At 39.5% G+C, this 24,277-nt stretch overlaps 1 protein-coding gene across 13 annotated transcripts in view; it reads left to right on the top strand.

Annotated features, from left to right (window-relative positions):
• nrxn3b (neurexin 3b) overlaps positions 1 to 24,277 on the top strand; it is a 196,645-nt gene that overhangs the window by 163,570 nt on the left and 8,798 nt on the right. For 12 of the 13 annotated variants that reach the window (XR_015840152.1, XR_015840150.1, XR_015840151.1 and 9 more), the window contains 4 exons: positions 1,368 to 1,539; positions 8,242 to 8,331; positions 9,584 to 9,894; positions 21,156 to 21,234. Coding sequence is in view for 10 of the 13 variants with exons in the window: in XM_088286175.1 (XP_088142301.1) it covers positions 1,368 to 1,539; positions 8,242 to 8,331; positions 9,584 to 9,894; positions 21,156 to 21,234 (652 nt within the window). In the remaining 3 variants the exon portion in view is untranslated. The remainder of the gene's footprint in view (positions 1 to 1,367; positions 1,540 to 8,241; positions 8,332 to 9,583; positions 9,895 to 21,155; positions 21,235 to 24,277) is intronic. The other variant, XM_088286178.1, reaches the window with a different exon arrangement.

The following is a 24,277-nucleotide window of genomic DNA, read 5'->3' as shown; positions in this document are numbered from 1 at the left end:
AACAAGGAGAATCCATTATGTTAAGATGTGAAAATAAAGTGGACAATGTAGTTAGCGACCACAGTGACAATAACTACTTTTTGCATTTGCATTTAAGCGTGCATTATATGTAGGTGCAAAAACTGAGATGTACAATCTGGGTTTTTTTTTTTGCACGTCTCCGTTAGCGGAGTTCTAACAACTGCTCAAATTAAGAACCCATTTACAATCTCACTGACGGAGACTTTAAGTGCACCACTCTGAGCCTTTTGCCATTTCGTGATCGCATTCTCGTGTCCGCGCTGACATTCTTTTTCCATTATTATCTTATCTAAGGATCGTTGCAAAGGAGAGAAACTCAGCTTTGCCTTGCATTTGGTTTGTGGGAACACTGTAATGGCGTACCACCTTCCCCTTCATCAATAAAGTCGCATCGTTTCGATTTTAAGTACGAATCAGGTATTAAATGCACCGCAGGTCCGTTATTTTTGTCGATAGATTAGGAACTAGGTCTGTGCTGTAGTTCGCTTTAACTAGCAGATGGTTTTATTATCATATTAGACAATGATATAAGGGGAAGTAAAGCTTAATAGACTCTGATGTTTAAAGATATGGAACATTGGCCTTATTAAATGCTCTTGTAATACCAAAGAGCATTCAACATTAAATAGGGGTCGGCGGGTTTAAGTGTTATGTCATTTTAAATTGTGACAAGTACCTTTAGTACTGCTTAATATCGTCTGGGTCTGCTTGGTGACAGTTAGCCAATCAGAAACAGTGTCCCTGTGGATCAGTTAACATGTCTCTGCCCCCTTTTGCAAGCCTTTGTAATATCTGTTTTGTCATGAGAAACGGTCCCTTAGCTTCTGGCTTCTAAAAGGAGGCAATTAAACGAAGATTCCCAGCAGGGGATTAAAAGAAATGGCACAGAAAAACAGGTTGTTGGCCATCACCACCTGCCTCGAGAACATTTTTCTTGCAACGCTTGTAAGATAGCTGACTATGCAAGGTAGCATAATAAAAATACACTTGACAGTCCCCCGTAAAATGAATGAGTTATTTATTTTTTGAGTCTTTGGGCTAGACGATTCTCGGCACATGCGGTACGATACGACTCAGGGATGTGACAATTTTAACTATACTGATCGGTACGTATCTCGATACATGGGTTGCGATACGATTCAAAGATGCAACCAATTTATAAAGTGCAACAATTCAATTCATTTTGACAAATCAAAACCGTTTTTTTTCCCTTTACATTCATGGCGAGGCTTTATCCCATTTGTAAAATAAAAATGTATTAAATGGAATACCATAATTAATGCTTTGTAGACAGAAACCAGCTTTTTTTTGTGCTCATTTCCCTACTTTTGATTTTTTTTTTCCAGGAGCAAGGGAAAGTAGGTGTGACCTTCAACATTGGGACGGTGGACATCAGTGTCAAGGAGATGACTACAGCGGTAAATGATGGCAAATATCATTTGGTTCGATTCACCAGGAATGGAGGAAATGCCACGTTACAAGTGGACAACTGGCCGATCAATGAGCACTTTCCTTCAGGTATGCGCTACTTTAAATATGGTCACTTCTAAATACCTTAGTTTATTCGTTTTAAATTGCTGGACACCACCTATTTGTTTAAATTGAGGGTATCAACGCGCTCAAATTGGCTGTGATGCAGGACAAACCCTTTTCCTTTTAAAACGTGATAAGCACGCATTCGTGTTACTGTACAATTCGTGTCAAATCTCACTCCAAGTATTGCCAGTGCAACATAGAACCCGAATCGTTTAAGGAATGCGACTGAAAGACTCCAAGATGTATTTAGATTGGGAGCAAGCAAGGAGATGGCAGCAGACGTTGGAGGTGGCCTTTTGGTCAGATAAAGCTGCTGTCTCCGTCTATTGCAATGGAAGCAGCACGATCGCAGAATACTTAGAGGGTCATTAAATAGCGTACACTCGGTCCGAAGGACTCTGGCATTCCTGTGATGACCAACACCAAGAGTCTGTCCAGTCTCCAGTCTGTTTTTTCTCTTGACAATCTCTACAAAAAATGAAAAAGGAGTTCCAAAAATGCCCAGAAGAAACATGCAATCAAGTTGCTTTCGTACTGATTTGCAGCCAGTTACTAAAGATGTCCGGACATCTGTGACGATGACAGTAGCCTCAAATCTGGGCTTTTGTACACTACAGTAGATGTGAAATCAAGGATAAAATCATTGTCTTCTTTTTTTTTTTTTTTTTTTTGCAAGGTGTTAGTCATAGCATAGACTAACTGGGAAGACAACCAAGAAGCAGTTGAAAAAAATAAATGTAATCAGAGTCCACCAAGCAGTAGTAGCCAATAATATACTGTGTTTTATTAAACATGAGATACTATTTAGTTGACTTGACCTCGGTAATTTACTCTTAATTCATTAATAACTATAAGGAATGAGGTCGGGAAATAAGAGGGGGTAAAAAAAACAACATAAGACCAAGAGTAAACAAACTTCTCTGCTTGTGATCTGAACATGCCTCCAGCATTTTCCCAGTTGCATGCCATCACCACCAACTGGGCCCCATCCTCACTTGGCGTGACCTGGCACACTCTTTGTAGTTTGGTTCAGTGCCATGCAGGTGATGTTAATCCCTTCTGTCGCTCGCTTTCTTTTGCCATTGGCTGGTCTTGGCTTTTCTGCGACCATACAAAGATAGAATGGTTTAGTGGCTGTATTTTAGGTATAGTCAGGCGGCACAAGACTCTGTTTCTATGATGAGTGGCTTTCAATTGCGTATAAACTACGAATTGGACCGATTAGTTGACTAGATGACTAGTCGACTTGAAGTCGACTAATCACTCATAACATATTTTTTGAATATCATTTTCCAATCCGCCAATTTACTGTCAACCTTTTAAGAAGGCAAGCAAGGTAGTTCTTTTGGCTCGCTTGTGTTCTGCCTTTGCCGTTTTAGCCCTCGTGGAGCGGGAAAATGTCCGGCTAATGAGGCGACACAGTCTTCAAATCCCTTCTGTTGCTCGCTTTCTTTTGCCATGGGCGGGCCTTTGCTCCCAATCCATGATGAGTCGCATTCAATTGCGTATAAACTACAAGTTGGACTGATTAGTTGCCAATACAACAAATTGACTTGAGGTTGACTAATCACTTATCTCATATTTTTCAAATTTCGTCTTCAAATTTAGTTTTCATCAATTTATCGTCCCCTTTAAAGAAGGCAAGCAAGGTTGCTCTTTTGACTCGCTTGCCTGCTGCCCTTGCCAGATTATAACCCTCGGTGGAGCAGCAAAGTGTCTAACAAGGCGACACAGTCTTCGTACATACTTGGTGTTGGTCCCAGAGTAAGAAAATAAGATACTTTACTAACTTTAGCTCATCAGATCGCCACCAGTCTTAAAATCTTGATACCAGTGGGAACGAGCGATTGACACGAGGTGAAACTTTGACTTTGACTTGACTTTTATTCCATTATAGTCTACTTCAAAAGTCTTTAGTATGTACCTGTGCAATGACACCAGAGAGCCGTGTTCTTTTTCATGGTCGTAGTTTACAACATAGTAACAGCAAATTCTTTCTCACTCCTTCTGGCTTCTGGGACTCATTTCAGTTATATGTCTGGACTAACCTGTCCATTGGTGAGTCAAACTGGGTATGCCTTTTGATGGCCTCACAGGAAATGATTCCACTCTGGACACCATTTGTCACAGAACTCTATGTAGTCCTCTCCTCCTGGATTTAAGAAATAAGATAAAACGGTAAAAACCAAATCCATTCAGTTGGGCGCAGGCCGATGTTCCGCAGTTCAACATTCAGCATCCATTAATTTGTCAGAGCCGTTTGACCCCCACCACCTTCTAATTATCTCAGAGTACCCTTTGCATCAGTGCACTGCGGTTGTTTTCCAACCCCTTCAATATTCCGTTAAATGGCCATTCAGAGACGCTGATGAATGTTTGTCCGCTGCATCTCACATGGAAACATATTGCAAACACTTCTATCCTTTACGCTTTCAAATCCTCTATGAACTCAAATTGATATTATTCCCATATTCTCTCCACCTGAATGCATTGTAATTTATTTTTTTTTTCTTTGGCACCGGTCCTTTGCGGAACAGTCACTGATAGTAATTACACAGCCGGCGATTGATTCTTTTCTCCCTATCAGCCCTTGTAAAAGCATCTCATGAGTAATCACATGTTGTGATGCAGCAGTCATCGACTGATTCCTCACATTCGGTGTTTAACGTGGTGGCAGCAAGCGCCACAGGGCGCTGCGGGTGCTCGATAAACAGCTGCCAGATCGGGTCCTGCCTGGGAATAGAGGACAGAGGTGTTGGTTGGTTGCTTGTCGGAGTAAGGTGTTTTCACTCCGGCTGCGCTCGTGTTAATTGGACATCTCACCAGCGTTTGTTTAAAGTGGATTAATCACAGCTTGCAAATGCTCAGATATGATTTGTATGGTTTATTTAAACACAAGTTACATTGCTTATTTTTGTTTTGACTTAATCTTGCATTCCGAGCTTGGTTTCAGATAACAAACACCTAAATATGCCCAAACTTGGCAAGTTTGTACCTAAATCACAAAAATGTAAGGTAAATTATATTAAAGAAAATGAAAATCCTCAAAGCCCGATATTAATAAAAAATGAGTTGAGTTGAACCAATCCGACAATTTAACATCTATAGGACATAAAACTCCAGATTAGTCATGTATTATAAAAATGCAGTCGTGACCTAAATTTAAATGTAAGATTATACCAAAGATTATAGTCCAAGACGTCATGATGTCAAGATTAAATTAATAAAGATGCATGTAATGAAAGTAACATTCTATTTTTATTTAAAAAAAATGCCATGGAATATATGACGCATATGAGTGATTTGTAGTAATACATGGAAAAAGAAAAAGTCCTATTTTCTCTCATTTTCTTTCACGCTCCACTCTCTCTCTTCATTGGGTTTGAAAGTCTCGGGAGTAGGAGTTTTTGAGGACAATTCCAAAATGACGAAAATAATTGGAGACAGTTGTGTAATAACCCCCCAAAAAAGTTGCACTTAGCAGGGGCACTAATGGAAATGAGTCATATTTGTTCAGAATAATTGCATCCCTGCGCAGACATGAGGGGATCAAGTCGGTATAGTTAGAGTTGACCTTTTAATAAGGAGTTCATGGATTAGCATCGCTTGTATTTGCCACACTTTTATTGGTACATGAGAATTTATACGAAAAGAAAAAATACACATTGGACTCTATTTTCATCCTTTGTGACGCATGGGGAAATTCTGTGCAGAGGCAGGTTAGACCAGATGTTGGTAATTTAGCTGATGAGCCAACAGACTTCAAGCTGGAGGGCTGCGCCGCTGTGTGAGTGCTCACAGCAGCGTTCTAATATGACCAATCAAAATGTTTCTTTTTATTCTCTTTTTCCCCACACTATTTGCAAACTACACTGGTGAAAGATTTCGATATTTTTTTTTTTGCCACCAAATTTTAACTCCTCCAGACTGGAGACTGGTCTGCCAATTTGGTCTGGACACGCCAGAATTTGCGCCAATTTTTAGGGATGCACCACGTTTTCGATCTCACTCAGTGGAAGGTGTTGTCTCATTTGAATGACCGCTGGCCTTACTCTCCACTCCAAGGAAAGTGCATCCGTTATTGACAGTGGCTATAAGAGACTTATCTTAACTAGGAGGCGCATACGAAGACACGTATGTGCCTTTTCAAAGCACACTGATCTCCATACAAACATAGCAGCCCACTGTTTCACAATGTCTTTGTTTTTGAATAGCAAGCAGCCCATTTCTAAAACCCATGTTGGTATCCACAGGACAAATAAGATTATCCATGTCTGAGACGCAATCAGATACTAAAATATCCAAGAACCGTTATCAATTCACAGCTACTGGATGGATGAAGAAGTTACTCACTGTCTTTGCTTTGTTGGAATAAGATGTGAGGGTACAGAGGAATTACAGAAAATGAAAATGCCGTAGATGTTCTCACAAAGTAAATGTAGATATATGAGGACTGACCTTAATGTGTTCAAACAGATAATAAGAGGAAGAGAGAATGAAAAGTAGAGAAATTATGCAGACAATTAAAGTTACTTAGCTGGAATGTGCAAGGGCGGCTGATTGCATTGAAAGCAAAAAAAAAAAAAAGTGACTAGCAAATAACATGCACAGCAGGATGGATGAATGACACGAGAATCCAGAATAGAAAGTCACTGTGAAACATTGCAGGAGAAAGTGAAGGTATCGTTAAAATAAGGTGTGATTAGGTGTTATGATGTGTTTATATAACCAAGGGTGACATATATCCCGCTTTGGACAGGCCCACAGTCCATCATCAAATGTGCTCATCTTCCCCAAATGGACAGAATGCTTGGATCCTGTCACAGAGGCCATTTTTCATCATTTTGATGCACTCCGGTGCCATGATGGAACCTCGGTGAAATTAATGTGGCAAGCCAGCAACCGAAGCAACACATGGCACTTTTCAAGCATCTTTGTGTATTTATAGAAAAAAAACATGGCAAAGTTTTATTTTAAATCAAGATTGTCCAATTCTCACTTGACCAAATTGAATATCAAATTGGCAAACTGCAGCGATTGTCCACGTTAGTCGGACAATTATCGTGTGCATTTCAATAATCTGCCAGAATAATACGAGGGCAGGATATACCTTGTTACATTAACAATGTGCGGCATATTTCCACTGATTTATTCCAATAGTGTGAAGAGCAACCTGTCCCCTTATAAGAAGGCAAGCACGGTAATTTTTGGGATTTGTACACTTTTTTTTGCGGGTCGCTGATCTTCATAAAAGGCACAGACACAGAATGAACCAAGTAGCCCATCCTATATATTATACGCTTAATATTTTTACGGTGGTAGTAGAGTCATGATGACAGTTTTGTACGTGATTCTAGAGTGTCATTTGTGAAGGGCATAGGCGACTTGATACCAAGCTTTTTTTTTTTTTTTGTGGGGTGGATCTAGGACATGGATAAAATGGCGACCACACTCAGAGTGACAGAAAAAAAACACTAAAAAACAAACATAAAAAGCAGCTATTTAAGAAAACTGGCTATGAGTGCCGAATTGCGAATATGCTCAAATTGTAATTTTAAGCACCATATTGCAGACAAGTTGTAATTGCGCTTAACAATTTACCACGAATTACCAATTATTTATTTTTTTTGTAAGTTTTTTTGGGGGGGCAAATTTTGAGTGACGCGCAGCACAAACATGGTACCTCAATGATATCACAATTTTGAGTGAGTTGTTTTTTTTTGTGTGAAAAATTCACAGAATAATTAATTGATGATTTGCTGTTCAGGAGTTTTGTGCCGCCCTTGAAATTTTATTTTTTTAATGCATTCTTTTATTTCCCGAAAAGTGACTATTTTGGAGGTACAAGGTTTTTGCCCGACGCCAGCGATATGTTCATCATACCAACGTTAAAACAACACATTGCTCCGCCTCTAATCTTGATCCATTTCTGTTTCTGCCAGCTTCCAAAATGCTCCTGCCAGGTCTTACTAGAACATAAAGTATATTGTACATACACCACATATAACGTTCTGATGATGGTAATATATTTTTTTTCTGTGTGTCTTTCCACCATGGAAGGAATGATCTCGTTTGTATGCTTTGTGCTGCTCAAATCTGTGTCACCACCGGACTTCCCTCCCCGTAGGTCTGCATTACTTCAGACACCTCTCGGTGCCTCGTAGCCTGCCACACGCTTCGTTTCCTGCATACAAACCGCTAGACCAAATTAATGTGTGGCTCGAGAGATTTAAAAGCAGGTGGTGTCCAGTGGGAGTTAGCGCACAACGATTACCTCCGATTAGCTTGAGAAGAAGCTTGTTAATGGATGTCTACTTATTTAACTGCTGAATGTCCGTCAATGTTTATTTTGTAAAACATAATGAATATTTTTTTTAAGCTTTGCAGACTTTTATGCATTTTGTGATTTTTTTTCAAGCAGACTTGATTCTTGAAGGTTAATCATACTTATTAGCTCCTATGATCACTGTGAATATGTAATTACATGTGGAATCGTTTAACCTAAAGTATTGTTTTAAAAAAAATACTAAATATTCATAATAATCAAAAGATACATGGTTAAACCAACATAAATATTTTATAAAAAATATTCCTAAACAAAGATAAAAGAAACAAATTCTAAACCACTGTATAAATGTGTTTTGTGTGTTGCCAACCCTTTCAAACTGTTTGTTAAACTTTAAGGCAACAGCGACATTGAGCGCTATCAAATGGCAAATAAGAAAATCCCATTCAAATATACCCGGCCAGTTGAAGATTGGCTTCAGGAGAAAGGTAAATGTCTATCCAACTTCTCCAGTGTACATCTTTGATTTGCTCTCATTCCATCGGCTTGTTCCCTTATGACCTCTGAGAATGGAAAACCATCCCTTAAACCCTTTAAAAACATGTAAAAACATTTAATTTCAGTTTTTGCTATTTCTTCCATTTTTTTTTTATTTCCCCTTAGCTCTCATTGTCATTGTCATCATTTAAATATTTGGTTGTTATCCTTGAAACCAGTTAAAGGGACTGGGAAAGGAATGGAAAAAGAAAAATTCCCAACATCGTGAGTTCGAAACCCCCTCACTTTCTCAACCCTTCTTTTAGCTGCATAATCAAGTTTATGACTCAACATAATAACATTATAAACGATGTATAAAGTTGATTGCACAAAAACCAATATAACCTGATTATAAAGTCCCTTTAACAAGTGCTATAACATGTCTAAAAAAATATCATTAAGTGCTACTGCCTGCATGATTGCACATGTGCTACTTCATTTTTTTTGCCTTTGTGACCTGAGTATCTCGACCCCCGCCCGACCCAACCTCCTCCTCCTCATTCTGTGTTCCCAATGTATTATGACGTGCTCAGAGCTTGCATTATACCAATGAGCTTTTTAATTGCCAGCCCCATCTTGTATCCGTTGGTGTATTTTCATCTCATAATGAATGCATGGTGTGTTGTCGCAGTATTTGGGCATATCTTAATTATTTTGCATGTGACATGTGGCGAGTGTGTATAGCTCATTCTTTATCGCAACATTATTTATGAAACCGTTTTACCACGTGAGTCTGCTGTTTTGTGCAGAGAATGCACAATTTTGAAGTCGTATTTATTTGATGTGTATGTGTTCTCGTACAATATATCTGTTATTTAAATTTCATTAGTGCTGGTACACTCACTAGACATTACAATAGTTATACCTGAACAAGGTAAGTAGATAACATTAATGCTCAGATTTATTTTTTAGGTGAATAGCAATATGTAAATTATGTCAGCATTATTACATTTTTATGCTGACGCAGCTCTTGTTTGGAATCACATACGATTGTGATGGTATACTTAATGAAATGTCCACTGAGTGTCATTTTTTTTTTAAATAACGGCTCGTGTAGCATGTGCTATGCTTTAAAATAATCAGCAGATTTACCTGCTTACACCATTAAACATTCATGCATTCATTTTTTAAATCAGATCATTTTCATAAGTAAATATATGCAGTATTTATGGTGCTAATATAACTCACTTCCTCCCGTCCCAGGCCGACAACTCACTATCTTCAACACCCAAGCGACAATTTCCATTGGTGGAAACGACCGCAAGCGGCCTTACCAGGGCCAGCTTTCGGGCCTCTACTACAATGGCCTCAAGGTCCTCAACATGGCCGCCGAAGGCCACGTCAATATCAAAGTGAACGGCAGCGTTCGGCTGGTGGGGGATGTGCCGGCCAGTCGGGGCGCAGCGCGCACAACCACGTCAGTACCGCCTGAGATGTCCACCACCTTTATCGAGACCACCACCACCCTGTCCACGACCACCACTCGCAAGCAACGCTCGCCACCTACCATCCAGGTAAGCGTCACAATGTCAAGTCAATTGGCGTTCTGGTATGCTGACGCAATCTGTCCAGTTCATCAATTTAAACACTGACGGCAAGAAAAAAAAATATGGATCCACCCAACCAGTATTTCTCAACATTAACTAATTCACTGCCATTGACGAATATAGACGTCGGAAAGTGCATTCTTTTCACCTTGGCTGGTAGTGAATGAGTCAACTGTTCGTTCTGGGAACACATAGTTGACTCACGTATAAACAACTTTTTTGTTCAATTGTTGCATGCGTCATAATGAATCTATAAAGCATACACTTCGCGTCTCTCGACTCTTTTTGGTTCAAATGCGAAGGCAGCTTCCCGGCTGAGTTTTTCAGTATGACAGTCACTTAACACAAAGTGTCTCCTTCATTGTTTTGTCACAATGGTTGGATTGTCGTTGAGCTGTCTTTTGCCAGTTTGACTCCAACCCCAAGGTTGCATGCTGCATGCTGCGCGAAGGAAGTAATCAAGCTATGTAGTCATTTGACACCCAGGAGACAAATTGAACAAGCTTTGCTCGTTTTAAAGCAATAACTCTCTCAGGGCCACAGGCAGGTCTGGCAAGGAGGTTGAATTCCAGGTAGCGCTCGCTGCTTGTTAGGCCTCTTTACCGCGGCAACAGATGGTTTGTGTTGGTGGCACTTTATAGAGGAAGCCAGATCTGTAACTAACTTAAGCATTAAAAAAACTAGCAAAGCATCCTATACCTATTCAATGTCGATGACGCTGCAAAGCTCGATTGCGTAGTTGCCCATACAGACGGTTTTCAGTTTATTATGATACCTAATAGTCTCTTAAATGCAGCTTTCCTTTTTATGGAAGTTGTAAGCTCTTCTTCCGTCTTGACATTTGGCCTTATCCCTCTGAGGAAGCTCTAATATATATATATATATATATATATATTAGGGCTGTCAAAATTAAAGCATTAAGTCTGGAGATTAATCTAAAAAATTCAGTTGATTCAGTTAGATTTACTTAAATATTTAGCATACGTTGCAAATATTGCAGTATATTTTCAGCACATCATCTCTGACCAAAACACCCTGCTCAAGTTACCACCGGGCCTTGTGGGCAGTTTTGAGAATTTTAAATGCCCGTAAAGATATCTCCCTTTAGATATTCAAGAATCAAAGAAAGCTATTAGAACAATTTTTGAAAATGTAATTCATATTTGGTGATTTTTGCTTTAATTCCAAGATATTATTCACGTAAATATTTGTTACAAGCTTCACAGAAAGTAGTTGTTGAAAAATGTTTTGAGAGAGAGAGAGAGAGAGAGATGGGTAAGGACCACTGTGTTACAGTATTTCACTCGGCCGCCAGAAACATGTCTCGGCTTTCCTGTGGTTACATAAATTCCATTTCTAGTTGTATGGTCACTTTTCCTCTTTGCCATCACTCTTCTCCCTTTTTGATGCAATTGTAAGGAAATTGAATTGAGTAAAGTGTAGTCTCAAGATTTACTGATACCCGCTTCACACACTTTGAGATGTTTTAGTGCATCTTTTTTGGGAGTCATAATTTGATATACCTGGAAAAAAAAAAAAAATATTCGTGTGACATGAACCGTGTTGTTTAAACCGCACCTCAAAGAATCCTCTCCCTTTCAATAAAACAAAACATCTACGGTCAATACCCAAGATGAGCCATCGCTCATGTTTGTGTACGTGTATGTTTAGTAGACCGAAACATATTTTGCTCTCTCCTCTATTTTCAGTCCACTTCACAAACACTCGCCCGTCTGTCTCTCAGGTGAGATTTAGCAAATCCCTCAATCCCTTTGGATCGCCCCGATGAGCGCCGGGTGGCAAGAGCCAATCTCACGCTTAATTAATGATCGCTCCGAGGGGACGTGGAGACAAAAGATGCTTTCTTTTCATCCCGTCTTTAGTTCATCGTTGCGTTACACGGCTTATCTGAGGGGTCAGACGTGTTCGCTTGCTCCTCTTGAAATAAAAAAAAACTAAATCAGGCCTGTTGGTGCTTCAATTGACATCATATGAGGAAATATATATTAGGTGGTTGTTTATTTCCTTTGCATTCCTCTGCATTTATATTTCTGTCTGGAAAATTGGAGGTCAGGTATCGCGGGAATTTGAATTTCCTGACGCCACTTGTGTGACCATGACAATTTGTTGCCGGGTGTTAGAACACCAGCAGCTCACTGCGGGGTGATTAAACCACAGGGGTGTTTGTAATGGATGTCGCCTACATCTTTCACAGCTTGTATAGAACCGCAGCAAATGTTTGTGCGTGTTTGTGTGTGTGCGTAAACCAACTGCCTTGCCAGCCGACACGTACGTTTAGCAGGGTGCCGGCCCAAATAGGACCAAACAATCCTATATAGACATATGCGGCGTTTCCACGAGTTGCTCAAACTCTGGCTAGTGACAGTCTCACCTCATGCTGCGTTGACTTCAGAGATTTCTGACTGATTAAACCTTCTACACGTGTCCAATTAAAATGCAAACCTCCAGTGGAAGCAACAAAGTGGCAAGATTAGCCCGAACACATAGACAGCGTTGACTTCCCACGATGCAAATGGGTAAAAGGCAGCTGAGTGTAACATATCACTTCAGTGGTGGAAATTCAAATGTTCCCTAATTATGCTGCATATCGTTTGGAATAATTGTGGATTAAGTAACCCGCTGCATGTTATTTGGGGAATTTACATCTCAAATCCAGGTTGTTCTTCTTTAAGAACAGATGACATCGAACCCACAGCGGGTGCCCGCACACTTACATGGATTATGCAAGTGGAACAGTCACTTATTAAATCCCGTGCTAAGCCTTTTCAAAAAAGTTAGGAATTTGTAACGAAAGCCGATATTCGCTTTGGTCTTTAATTGACCTTTTTTTTTTTTTCAATGCAATTCTCACAGACCAACTATTTATGTAATAGTTACATTTCTTTGGCTTGGTATTCATTTATTTAATTAACAGTGGTACTGCCAACGTGGAATATTTTACGTAAAAATATGCGTCAAAAGTGGAATAAAAAAAAAAAACTAACTGATGAAACCTAAGAAACCAATGATGTGAAAGTGAGATGATAACCATAGAACAAATGAATTCCAAGCCGATTCTGCATTACGGTTGCTCATTTATTTTTCTTTTAACTTGTGTATTCACTTTAATTTGGACTATGTTGAGTGATATTTGAAGCCGCAGCGTTTTCTTTTTTATTTACCTTCCTATCGTTTATGTTGTGCATATGCAAACATCCCAGTGGTATTCAGCAGATATTTAAATAATGCGACATGGTGTATAACTATCTTAACGCTATTATATGGTTCTCTATGCTTTTGCAAAAATTTTTAATCCAATTTTTCGCCCTCGTTTCCCAACCTCCAAAACAGCGTGGCAGCATTTCAGACTAATAAGGTTATGTATTAATGCTTATAGAACTTTAACACGATGCATGGTTTGCCGAATTTGCCATTAAAGCAACAAGGCGGGTGCAGTTATTTCCGTTTTTTTTTAACAGCTGACATGAACTGTAGAAAACATTTGTCGAGTCTGCTTGTGAGTGTCGAGGTGTGAGCTGTGGTCAACAGCAGCACTTGCATAAGAGTGCTCGTTGTTGTTTTCTGCATTTTGCCGTTCTCTCATTCAATAAATGGTTGAAAAATGCATCGGCAAAAGTAGATCTTCATTTTCTCATTAAGTACGTACAGAATGCTTAAATACATGATATATGAAGTTCGTATTGGTGTAGTACATCATTAAAATTGTTTTTAGTATTTTGGTTGCCCCAGTTTATTGTTGCTTAAATAGCAGTGAGTAAAAGTTTATTGCGTCAGTTTTGCTGCTTCGTCCTGAGAAGAAGGGTCGGATCGATAGAATGCCACTGTTAGTGATTACATTTCAACTTTCATCTGCTAAAAGAAATACTTAATTTGGTTCGCACTCATCAAGAGCTGAACCCAAATGGGACCCCCTGGCTGAGTTGGAAGATGTGAAGCTGCTGGCATCAGCCGTTGCGTAACGCCTACATTGATTTGTTATTAGACCCTTGAAGTCATAATCGCCATCCACTGTGAGAAATTGTGAAAAGGATGCTCAAAACGGATCCCACAAGAAGAAAGTGCAAGGTTGAATCAGCTTCACACTTCACATAGTGTGACAAGCAAGAATAGCCTTCTGAATGTTTTTTTTTTTTTTAAACATTAAAGTAATAATCACATTCAGCTCAGGGTAATTTAAAGGACTTGAGTCGAGTATCACCCAGTGCACGGATATAATGGACAACCATAGAAAATGTGCTCACTGTAATGAAAGAATCTCTTGGAATACCATTACCATTTATTATATATTCCGTGGCAATGTGTTCTCGGTGGGAATTTAGGAGAAAACCATACATATGGTATCATGCAAGTTGTGCATCAGATTGCAGCTGTGACTTCATATTTTCCAGCAATACGAAAGCCACATTCACAAACACCCAATATGATAGTCTGCCAACATTTTACCGTAGTTATGGCATAGAGTATATCTTTCATTTGACTATTCCTTAAAATGACTGTAAAAGTCATCTTCAAACATAATTATGCCGTGTTTGAGCTCCACATTGTAACCTCACCACACCTCTTCCATTCTAACATAAATGCCTTATTTGTCCAAATGAACTGAAGTCTTCAGGCGTCGTGTGTTTATGTCGGCGTATAGCGCGCGCCGCGTGTGTGTGACGAAGTCTGTTTGTCGCAAGGCTTCCCTGATGACCTTGTACACTGCGGCAGGGGGGTGATTAAGGATCAGGGCCGGAGACCATTTCCTTTTTCCAGGGGAAGATGAACGACCCTGTTTGAAAGTGGCTGCCTTCGGCCTCGGGACAATTAGAGTTTTCCGTGTGCCAAGAACTGCTGTGCTGTATACGTTGGTTGGTCCTTGAGAAAAAGAGAAATAATCGCCACATCACCAGTTTTGCTGGAAGCAACACCGTGAAGTTGAGCATTATTTTGTTTGCTTTAGTCCCCTTTTCTTGTTAGATGCCGTCCTCGCGTCATCCGATCGCCCCGCCTTGTTTTTTGTTCTCTTTAAACGCATAAAAGCTTACTCGCAAAATCAATATTTGGTTTCGAGGATGATGACACTCGAGGATTTTGCCCAGCAAGTTTATCCTGGACCTCACTAATATCAAAGGCAAGCAATACTTTGACATCAAGCCTTTCTCACTAATAGTCAAATTAAATAATCTTTTCAACAAAGATGTAATTAATGACTCAAATAAGTAACATTGCACCGCCCGTTTGAATTTAAAGAGGAAGTCAACCCCCAAAAATTCCTCGCAATATGTTCCAAACATGACATTCTGATTAATACTGCGTTTGTGCAATATGGGTTAAGCCATCTGGGGCGGCCATTTTGTAACTTTTTGTCGACTGAAAATGAGCTCACAGGTACTCGGGGCTCAGGTAACGACCAATCACGGCTCACCTGTTTTCTAAAGCTCAGCCATGATTGGTCGTTACCTGAGCCTTGAGCCACTCTGATGTCACTTTCAGTTGACATAAAGTGACAAAATGGCCGCCCCCAGAGATGTACAAAAGGAAGTGGATTTTTCCGCTTAACTCATATTCCATAAACAAAATATTAATCAGAATGCCGTGTTTCTACTAGTGGGACTGCATAGAACATATTCTTGTTCAAAAATAAATGTTGCCAGGGCACCTGTAATGTTGTATTAGCATAATTGCTAATGTTGCTACTGAGAGACACGATATTAGAACAGAGCCAAAGTTTTCTTTGTGTTGAGAGTTCATCGGCTGTTTTGTTATTGTTTTTTTTTTGTTCTTATTGTATCAAAGTGGATACAACACAAGTTACACTTCATAGCTTGTTGAAAGAGCCAGGCATTTAAAATTTGACCCTTGAAATTGGGTTTAATTGTTAATTTAATGGGGCCTTTTTTCTTTCTTTCCAGTCTGTGATGCCATTTCAATCATAACCGGTCTTCATCCCTTTTCCTTATCTGGAAGAACATGGACCGAACAAGTTATGGCAGTGTGACAGAAAAGAACAGGGCACAGTGCCATTGACTCCCCGTGTAATACAAGCGTGTGCCTTGTCAGCCTGCCAAAACTGAGATTGGACATGATAACAAGCACAACAGACTGTCCTCAACTTCTATAAACCTCCGACGGATGGTGGAGGGACAGGAAGTCGCGAGATAATTGGAAAGTACAACTTGAAGTCAAACGTCTTGAGTTATCCCCTGAGAAGAGATTCTGACTTCAGTATTTCTGTGGAACATACACAAATGGGCAAAATGCTTGACACCCTTTGTTAAGAAAAAAAAAAATGAAATAACTTGAAAAGTGACAAAGAAGTTGCATGTTGACAAACTACAAAGTTTTTAAGCAAACATTTTCGACCCAATGTGAGGTGTTCTTTAATAGGAGGGCACCGATGATTTTCGGCCATCTCTGTACGAAATATAAAAAGTTCAAGGTGATGAAGCAGCACCACAGGGAATATTAAGAAGTTGCTTTGAATCCTGTCTTTGATATGCCCTTGCCTCTGCGTCGTCACTTTGATCTCTCAACGTGTAACCATATTGCATATCCATGGCAACTGTCTGCTGGGATGAAGCGCTTGAGGACAATTGATTTGTCTGGCTTCTTCTTCCCCCCCCCCCCCCCCATCTGCTCAAAAACACACACCCACACAACTGTTTCAGCCATCAGGCATTCTGCCTTTGTAAATAAACCAAATTGGGTATGATAGAAGAAGTAATGGGGTTCCATAATGTGTTGTTTCTCAAAAGGCTTTGTTTCTCTGTTTCCTTCGCCCTTTAGGGCAGACAAGCATTTGAAGGTCATTTATTATGACTGTGGTGTGTTCAAGAGCAACTTCCATGATGATATGACTCAGTGGAATATAGTCCGTACTTGTGCTTGCGTCCCTATTCGCCTTCCCAGACAGCACTATCATACTCATACTTCATGTCATGTTTGTAAGCCTGGAGCTTTTTAGCCTTTACATTGCTTTTATTGACCTCGAGGGAGAAGACGATGGAGGCAGCTGAAGCTGTTGAGGGGCTTTTGTAACGTAAGAATTGTTTGGGGTTTTTTTTGGGAGGGGTGGACACCATGACCACTATTAGTTATACTACTTTTATTACTAATCAATCAAACAGCTTCTTATTTCATGTCATTCTAGTTAACTGACTCAGATGCAGCAATATCTGTTTTTTTTGGAAATGATAAAGAATATATGCCCTTTGAGTAATATTTTACCTGTCTGCAGAGGCGCAAGCACCATTCGTGCTGAAATATGAGCTGCTCAAAGTGCTGTAACACCGTGACGCCAATTCTATTCATTAGCTTGTCCATGGCGTTTTGAATTGCTTGTTAGCATGTAGCTAATGGACATTTTTTAAGGCAAAGCGAATGTCGAATTTTCACCAGGAGTGCCAATGAACAGCTTCATGTCTCTTGATTTTGAAGAGGAATTGTTCACTAAATGCCAAACTACTGCTTGTTGTTAGCATGAAGCTAATGCTAATTTTTAAGGCAAAGCTTATGTTGAATTCTCTTTGTTCAAGAAACGTCCACTAGGGAGTGGCAGAAAACACTTAATGCCACCTTTTTTTTTTGAAGAATTGTTTGCTAAATGCCAATCGTCTGCTTGCTAAGTAATTTTTTTATTTCGCTGTAACTTGTTCAACTCTATGCGTTTGGCAAAAAAATGGGCCGGACAACAGCTTGTATCTCAAAAACCCAGAGGTGGGTTCTCAAGGAACCACTTAACTACCGTTGCTAGGTGGTGGTTCAATATAAGGCACGTGGGTAGACCAGAAATTGGAATTGAAGGATATATAGAAGCAGTGGCTTAATCCATCTTCTGTGTTGTTTTTGTGGCGATGGCATTGAATCAGATTCTTTGAGCTGTGAATATCTTTGAGCTGTGCCTGATGTTCCAGAAGGCTGTCTGTTTGTCTCGATTGATCCCATGAGGAATCCTCCTGGTTGATGTGCAGAAGCAGTCAGAAGTAAAAACTTTTCTAATAAGGACTTGTTATTTATTGATTTTGCTGCTGTGTGTGTTTGTGGTGTTAAGACTTGCAACGATGTCATCGAGATAAATCGGGCGTGATGTTTCGACTGACTGCTTTCTGCTTTCTTTCACACACAGGCGGTCGCATCATGTCTTTGTTAATACCCCTTCTGGTGTTCACTTAAATAATTAAATGCCTCACCTCAAATATCCATCTTTATGTCTGCCATCAAAGCTATTTAAGTCCCCATTTGAACACGGAAGTAATAATGATCCGCAATCCAATCCACAGCAATCTCTTGCTCCATGAACATGCAATTACGCATACAGTCAATCCGCCCTGTTAAAAATAAATCGGACTTCATCTGCATTTGGAAAATGCGTTCTACCTCATTTTGATGGTGTTGAGTGTCAAATTTATCCGCAGTGAACTCATACAAGTGGGAGTTTATGGATCTTGCTTTGTGCGCTTGGGCAAAGTCATGCTGGAACTGAAAAGGGCCTCCCCAAAAATTAAATCCCACTAGCTGGAATAACATGCCAACCGCAGCTTTTGAGAAGAGTGATTACACCACAAAAAGAAAATAAAAAAAAAATCAAGTAAAAAAAAAAAAAAATATATATATATATATATATATATATAAAATATAAATATCGATAATATAAATATGCAAATATGTATATATATTATATGTATATATATTTATTATTTTTTATTTATTTTTTTGCTACCGGAGTATATCCCACACTCTGCTATGGAGATTTAGAGAATTGGATTTCACCAGCTGTGAAATCGTTTTTTGTAGTCCTGTTGGCCAACCACATCATTACGCTCTGCCACTCTAGACTCCTTTCTCAGCACCCACACAACACAGTCTCCGGCTTTCTTGCGCCCCACCGATTCCCTTTTCTCCCTTTTGTCGGCCGTCTTGTGTTGTTGTTATCCCACGGAGGGACGAATGAGCTTTGTGTGTCACTTCATTGGCTCTGCGTTAAGCAAGCGCACCTCCAGGCCTTCATGAGGAGTGCAGCCACAGAGGCACGGATGCATCATGCGTTTCATTAAGATGAATGGGTCTCACATCTTGCGGGCCTGCTAATGTCAAACACGGCTCTTTTCTCCGAACGCAATTAGCCACTTATACGGCAGTGCGTGGCGATCAGGAGTCACCGACCTTTTTGAAACTGGGAGCTATTGCTTGGCTGTAGATGAATGTAAAGGACCACTAGTGCTTCTAAAAGAACTCATTTGCTCATATTATCTTTAATTGTTATGCGCTTGTGTTACACCACTGACCGGACATAGTTAGGTGTGAAACGAGATCGAACTTTTATTGCTTTTAACAGAGGTGATACACACATATTTTAACCATCGCTACAGCTTCAGGTGCTACACTTGTTACGAATTAGTAACGTGTGTCGGCCTCAGCCTTCACGCAATGATATTCAAATATGTGATGACACTGATCTGGTATGAAACCCTATATCTATATATCTCTGCATGTTTACATTTTCAAATGAGCACTTCTTCAACATTCCAAGGAAATCACAATGGCCCATCATTGAGGGAGCTATTTTTAGAACAGGCCTGCAGGCTACTCAGTGGTGCTTGGGGGTGAAATGGTACCTCGGGGGGTACTGTGTTGGAATAAGCTTAGCCTAAGTACCGGGAAGTCTTGATTAGGGGCGACGAATTAAAAGTCCGGCCGATTATGGTCTTTCAAACATCGGCCAAAAGAATCGGAGAATCAGAATTATTTTTTTTTTACCTTCATGGACTCTAACCATTTACAGTCAAATGAGTCTAATTTTTTACAACACATCAATCAGTATCATTACCTTGTATGCTTAAATATATATAATGCATTTCATGAATAAAGTCATTCTATGGACTTATTTTATGCATTTTTTTATTTTAATCAGTCGCTTATTAAAAAAATTCTGATCGGTCAAGCAAATATACGTTCCAAATATACACCAGAGTCTAAATCAGAACTTTAAGGCAGGAGTACTAACGACAATTCTACAACTACATCATGCTTCAGAATTACATTTTTTTTTAAATCACTTATTCATATTTTTTCACTCACCGAGTAATTTTGTGTAATCGATGCAGCCATCAAATGAAGTAGAATTTATGTTGATTACCTCCATCGCTTGTGTGGCATATTAAGGGAAAATAGATTTTTATTACATAGAAAATGAGGATTATAGGCTGTAAAACACAAAAGACTGCCTTTAATTTAACAACACGTGTGACAAAAAAAATACAAGTATTGACCTAATTTGTAAAAAAAAAAAAAAAAAAAAAAGTTTCTGTCTGTCACATGCTCCAAAGCAATTTAAAAATGTAAGCCAAAGCAGGAATTAATTAAATCAATCTCTAAATCAATCTCCCTGGTATTTCATTTTTAAGAATTATATCCCATGTATGTAAGCATACAGGGAATGCAGGATTTGATCCATTCTGGTGGAAATCGCTGGAAGCATCTCCGAAGTGGCTGTTTCACGTCTCTGTGTCCCTGCCGCCCACATCTGTTGTCATCATCATGATGATAACAAGCAGTAACCCTCTTTCGGCAATAACCGAGCCATTTACATCCGTAATGTGCTTTCAATAAATAATGTTACGTTTACCAGGGGGCTATATTTTACATCACTTTCGCTAATGCCTGCGTACTTAATTAGGTGCAATTTGTGCACAAACGCGTTACGATTACATGTTAGGAATATTCTATGTTTGGAGTATGCGTTTAAAAAAAAAAAAAAAAAATCCACATCTCAAGTGAAGTGGCCAACCTTTTTTTAAAGCAGCAGCCTGAGAGAGGTAGGGGCGCCTTTCATTATTCTGTCAAAGCCAATGATATTTAGAGCCCCATGCACGCAGCAGCACTGCAAAACTCAATCAGTGTTCTGATTTCATAACCCTGCTCGGTGACAGCACCTGCTTTATTACCCTGCTGATTCATTCTAATAAACAGCGGCTGCTCGCTTGAAATACAACCTACATCTCCCAATTTTGTCCTCCTCGGTTTTCCCCAAAAGACGAAAAAAAGAGGGGATGAGGTTGTTTGGACATGTGACAAGGCTTGCAAAGGGTATTGAGTGTCTTTGCAAGGTGTGTGATTAAAAAAAAAATATGTGTGGTGGGCTAAGGTTTCTAACTCGCTTGCTCGCTCGTACTAAATATTATTGTATAAAACTTGTGTTTGTTTGTTTTGTGTGTCTTTGTCTATAGACAACCGATGACATTGTTTCATCAGCCGAGTGCTCCAGTGACGACGAGGATCTGGAAGAATGCGATTCCGGGCACACAGGTGGGATGAGTGTGTCAATTTGTGCTTGCTCCGAACCCAAGTCAGATTACCCCCGATTTTTTATTTATTTCTATTTTTGCTTCTGAGGAGCCTCTCCTTTTAGCATCATGACCCATTAGAGCTTGAAGTGTAACTTATAAAGACACTATTGGGGGGGGGAAATAATCTTTTCACACACAGATTTAGTAGGATTTTGTAAAAAAAAAAAAAAAAAAAAAAAAAAAGAATGCAAATTGTTGGAAAAATAACATGCTTGACATTTACCATTTTGTTACTTAATATGTAATGCTGAAGTCAGATACAATCCATTCTGTTATCCGAGGCAACCGCCGTAACATTTCTACAGCAATTTTTCTCCAAGAAAAAAAAAGGGGACTCGAAATAATGTGTCTGTCGAACTGCGACTTTCTTTTGTAGTAATTCTCATATCAAACAAGCATGAAAATACGTCCACCCACCAGTTGAGAATCACTGCTTTCGTGTGTTAGATATGCCGAGGTCTCTCTCGCATGACACTGCTCGTTAACAATAAGATAAATATTTGTAAATTCCGATTTGTGCAACTTAATCAGTTTTGAAACCATTCGGAAAGAAATAATCATTTTCTTTACAAAGATATTCATTTAAAACGACATATTTATATTTTCACATTTTTTTTTTCATATTACTTCCTACTAAATTCTTGTGTGTGGTCTTAAGTGTCTATATTCAGAACTTTGTCCAGGCAAATTTAGTTTTTATACACATTGTAAAGTCATACCTGTGAATAAACACCTATGGCCTGATTTACTAACGGCGCAAATGAATTGCGTGTTCACTCTAACAGATTGCACACGCCGTTGGTGGTACGGTTGGAATGACCAAATATTTTTGGGGTGATCGACTTGTCCAAGTCCATTAAAAGATAATGTCATTAATATTTTTTGTAATCGACTAGTCCAAGTCTATTGCAGGATGATGCCATTAATATTTTTTGTAATCGACTAGTCCAAGTCAATTGAAGGATGATGTCATTGATATTTTTTGTAATCGACTAGTCCAAGTCAATTGAAGGATGATGTCATTGATATTTTTTGTAATCGACTAGTCCAAGTCTATTGAAGGATGATGTCACTGATATTAGTTTTTGGTAATCGACTAGTCTAAGTCTATTGCAGGATGATGCCATTAATATTTTTTGTAATCGACTAGTCCAAGTCAATTGAAGGATGATGTCATTGATATTTTTTGTAATCGACTAGTCCAAGTCAATTGAAGGATGATGTCATTGATATTTTTTGTAATCGACTAGTCCAAGTCTATTGAAGGATGATGTCACTGATATTAGTTTTTGGTAATCGACTAGTCTAAGTCTATTGCAGGATGATGCCATTAATATTTTTTGTAATCGACTAGTCCAAGTCAATTGAAGGATGATGTCATTGATATTTTTTGTAATCGACTAGTCCAAGTCAATTGAAGGATGATGTCATTGATATTTTTTGTAATCGACTAGTCCAAGTCAATTGAAGGATGATGTCATTGATATTTTTTGTAATCGACTAGTCCAAGTCTATTGAAGGATGATGTCATTGATATTTTTTCAGCACAGTATAGTGGTGCCCAACCTTTCCTTGCGCCATGGATCATGATTAGTGATTGGTTGACATCAAGCTATAAATGTTGAGGCGGAGTTGTCAGGTCTACTCGTTTAACTATGCGGTTCAATCCCCAGGCGTACTCCTTGTGATTTACTAAGATTGCAAACATTTGCTAAGTTCCCAATTGCGGGGGCTAATTCATTCACGCTAACAGATTGCAAGCACAGAGTGGGATTTTAGCTTTTGGTATTGATGATAGTTTTCACCGTGGAACGTTTGGGAGTGCACTGCAAGCACAAAATGAAGTTTAAAGGGATGGAATTGGAAGTGTTAGCGGAAGACAGCAATTAATCGCACCAATAATTTTAGGGAAGTTCAGGAATCGTCTAAAAGTCAGGTTTCATTCGATTTAACTCGTCCTGTATGTGTTGATTAGATGCGCAACATTGTGCTTGAAATTTAGGACAGCCCACCTGGAAAACTGCTTTGGGAGACAAAAGCACCGATTGTCACAGTACGTCGAAATATTGATTGACATTTTGTCATCGGTGATGAGGCACGACTCCTTCTTGTCTCCAAATCGGTCCTCAGCTATTCTGTCTTTAGCTATTCAGACGATCAATTCTGTTGACGTTTTCAAGAGCAGGACACATTTCGGATTAGGTTTAGGGTAGGCTAGCATCGCGCTTCTGTTTGCGTGTGATGTAAACCCTGTGCCCGTTTGCAAACCTTTAGTAAATCAGGCCCTTCAAAACCAGGACTATCCCAAGATTAAAGTTACACTTAGCTGCGGGGCCACACCGGTCGCTGACATGATGGCGCGCTGATACTAATTTTGGTCTCTCAGCATTGGGTGGAGAGGCAGCTTTACTTGCTAAAGTGCAAAATTAGCATCAAGCCCCCATGCCACCCGCACTGATGCTTCAAAATGTATCCGTCCTCTTCCTGAGTTCCTCTTGCTGTGGGTGTCTCTCCTTTGACTGAGGATACATTTTGAGTTTGTTTGGAGAACAAAGATGCTTTCAGCATAGACACCGTGGTATGTAGCAGACTAACTGCAACAGAGCCTCTTCCTCCCTTACCTCCTCCTCGTATTCCTCCTCTCTTGTTTGTACCTCTGTTTCCTTTCCGTTGGAGGTCTGCCTTACCTGAAACATTCTAATAGAGAACAGATATCCTCGAATTTCTGTGCGCATTGTCTCTCTTCCCTCCTCCCCGAACACACTTACACACACACACGCATACAAAAGCACTTATTTATTCTTGCAAACAAAGATGCACACAGTAAATGTGATCCGACGGGGAAAAAAAAAAAGGTAATTGAAAAGGAGAAATTATTTTGAGGAAGCTTGGGTTTGACTGCTGTGCTACTCACTCGAATCACAACACGGCTTAATGTCGTTTTTTTGATAGAATACAATAATTTTTTTCCCCATATTCGGGAACTCAAATATTTTGACGTA

The sequence above is a fragment of the Idiotropiscis lumnitzeri genome, chromosome 21 (genome assembly GCF_059441095.1).
Source record: "Idiotropiscis lumnitzeri isolate Australia: NSW breed Sydney's pygmy pipehorse chromosome 21, RoL_Ilum_1.0, whole genome shotgun sequence".
NCBI lineage: Eukaryota > Metazoa > Chordata > Actinopteri > Syngnathiformes > Syngnathidae > Idiotropiscis > Idiotropiscis lumnitzeri.
The sequence above is the reverse complement of the archived record's forward strand: the minus strand, read 5'-3'. Positions and strand labels throughout refer to the sequence as shown.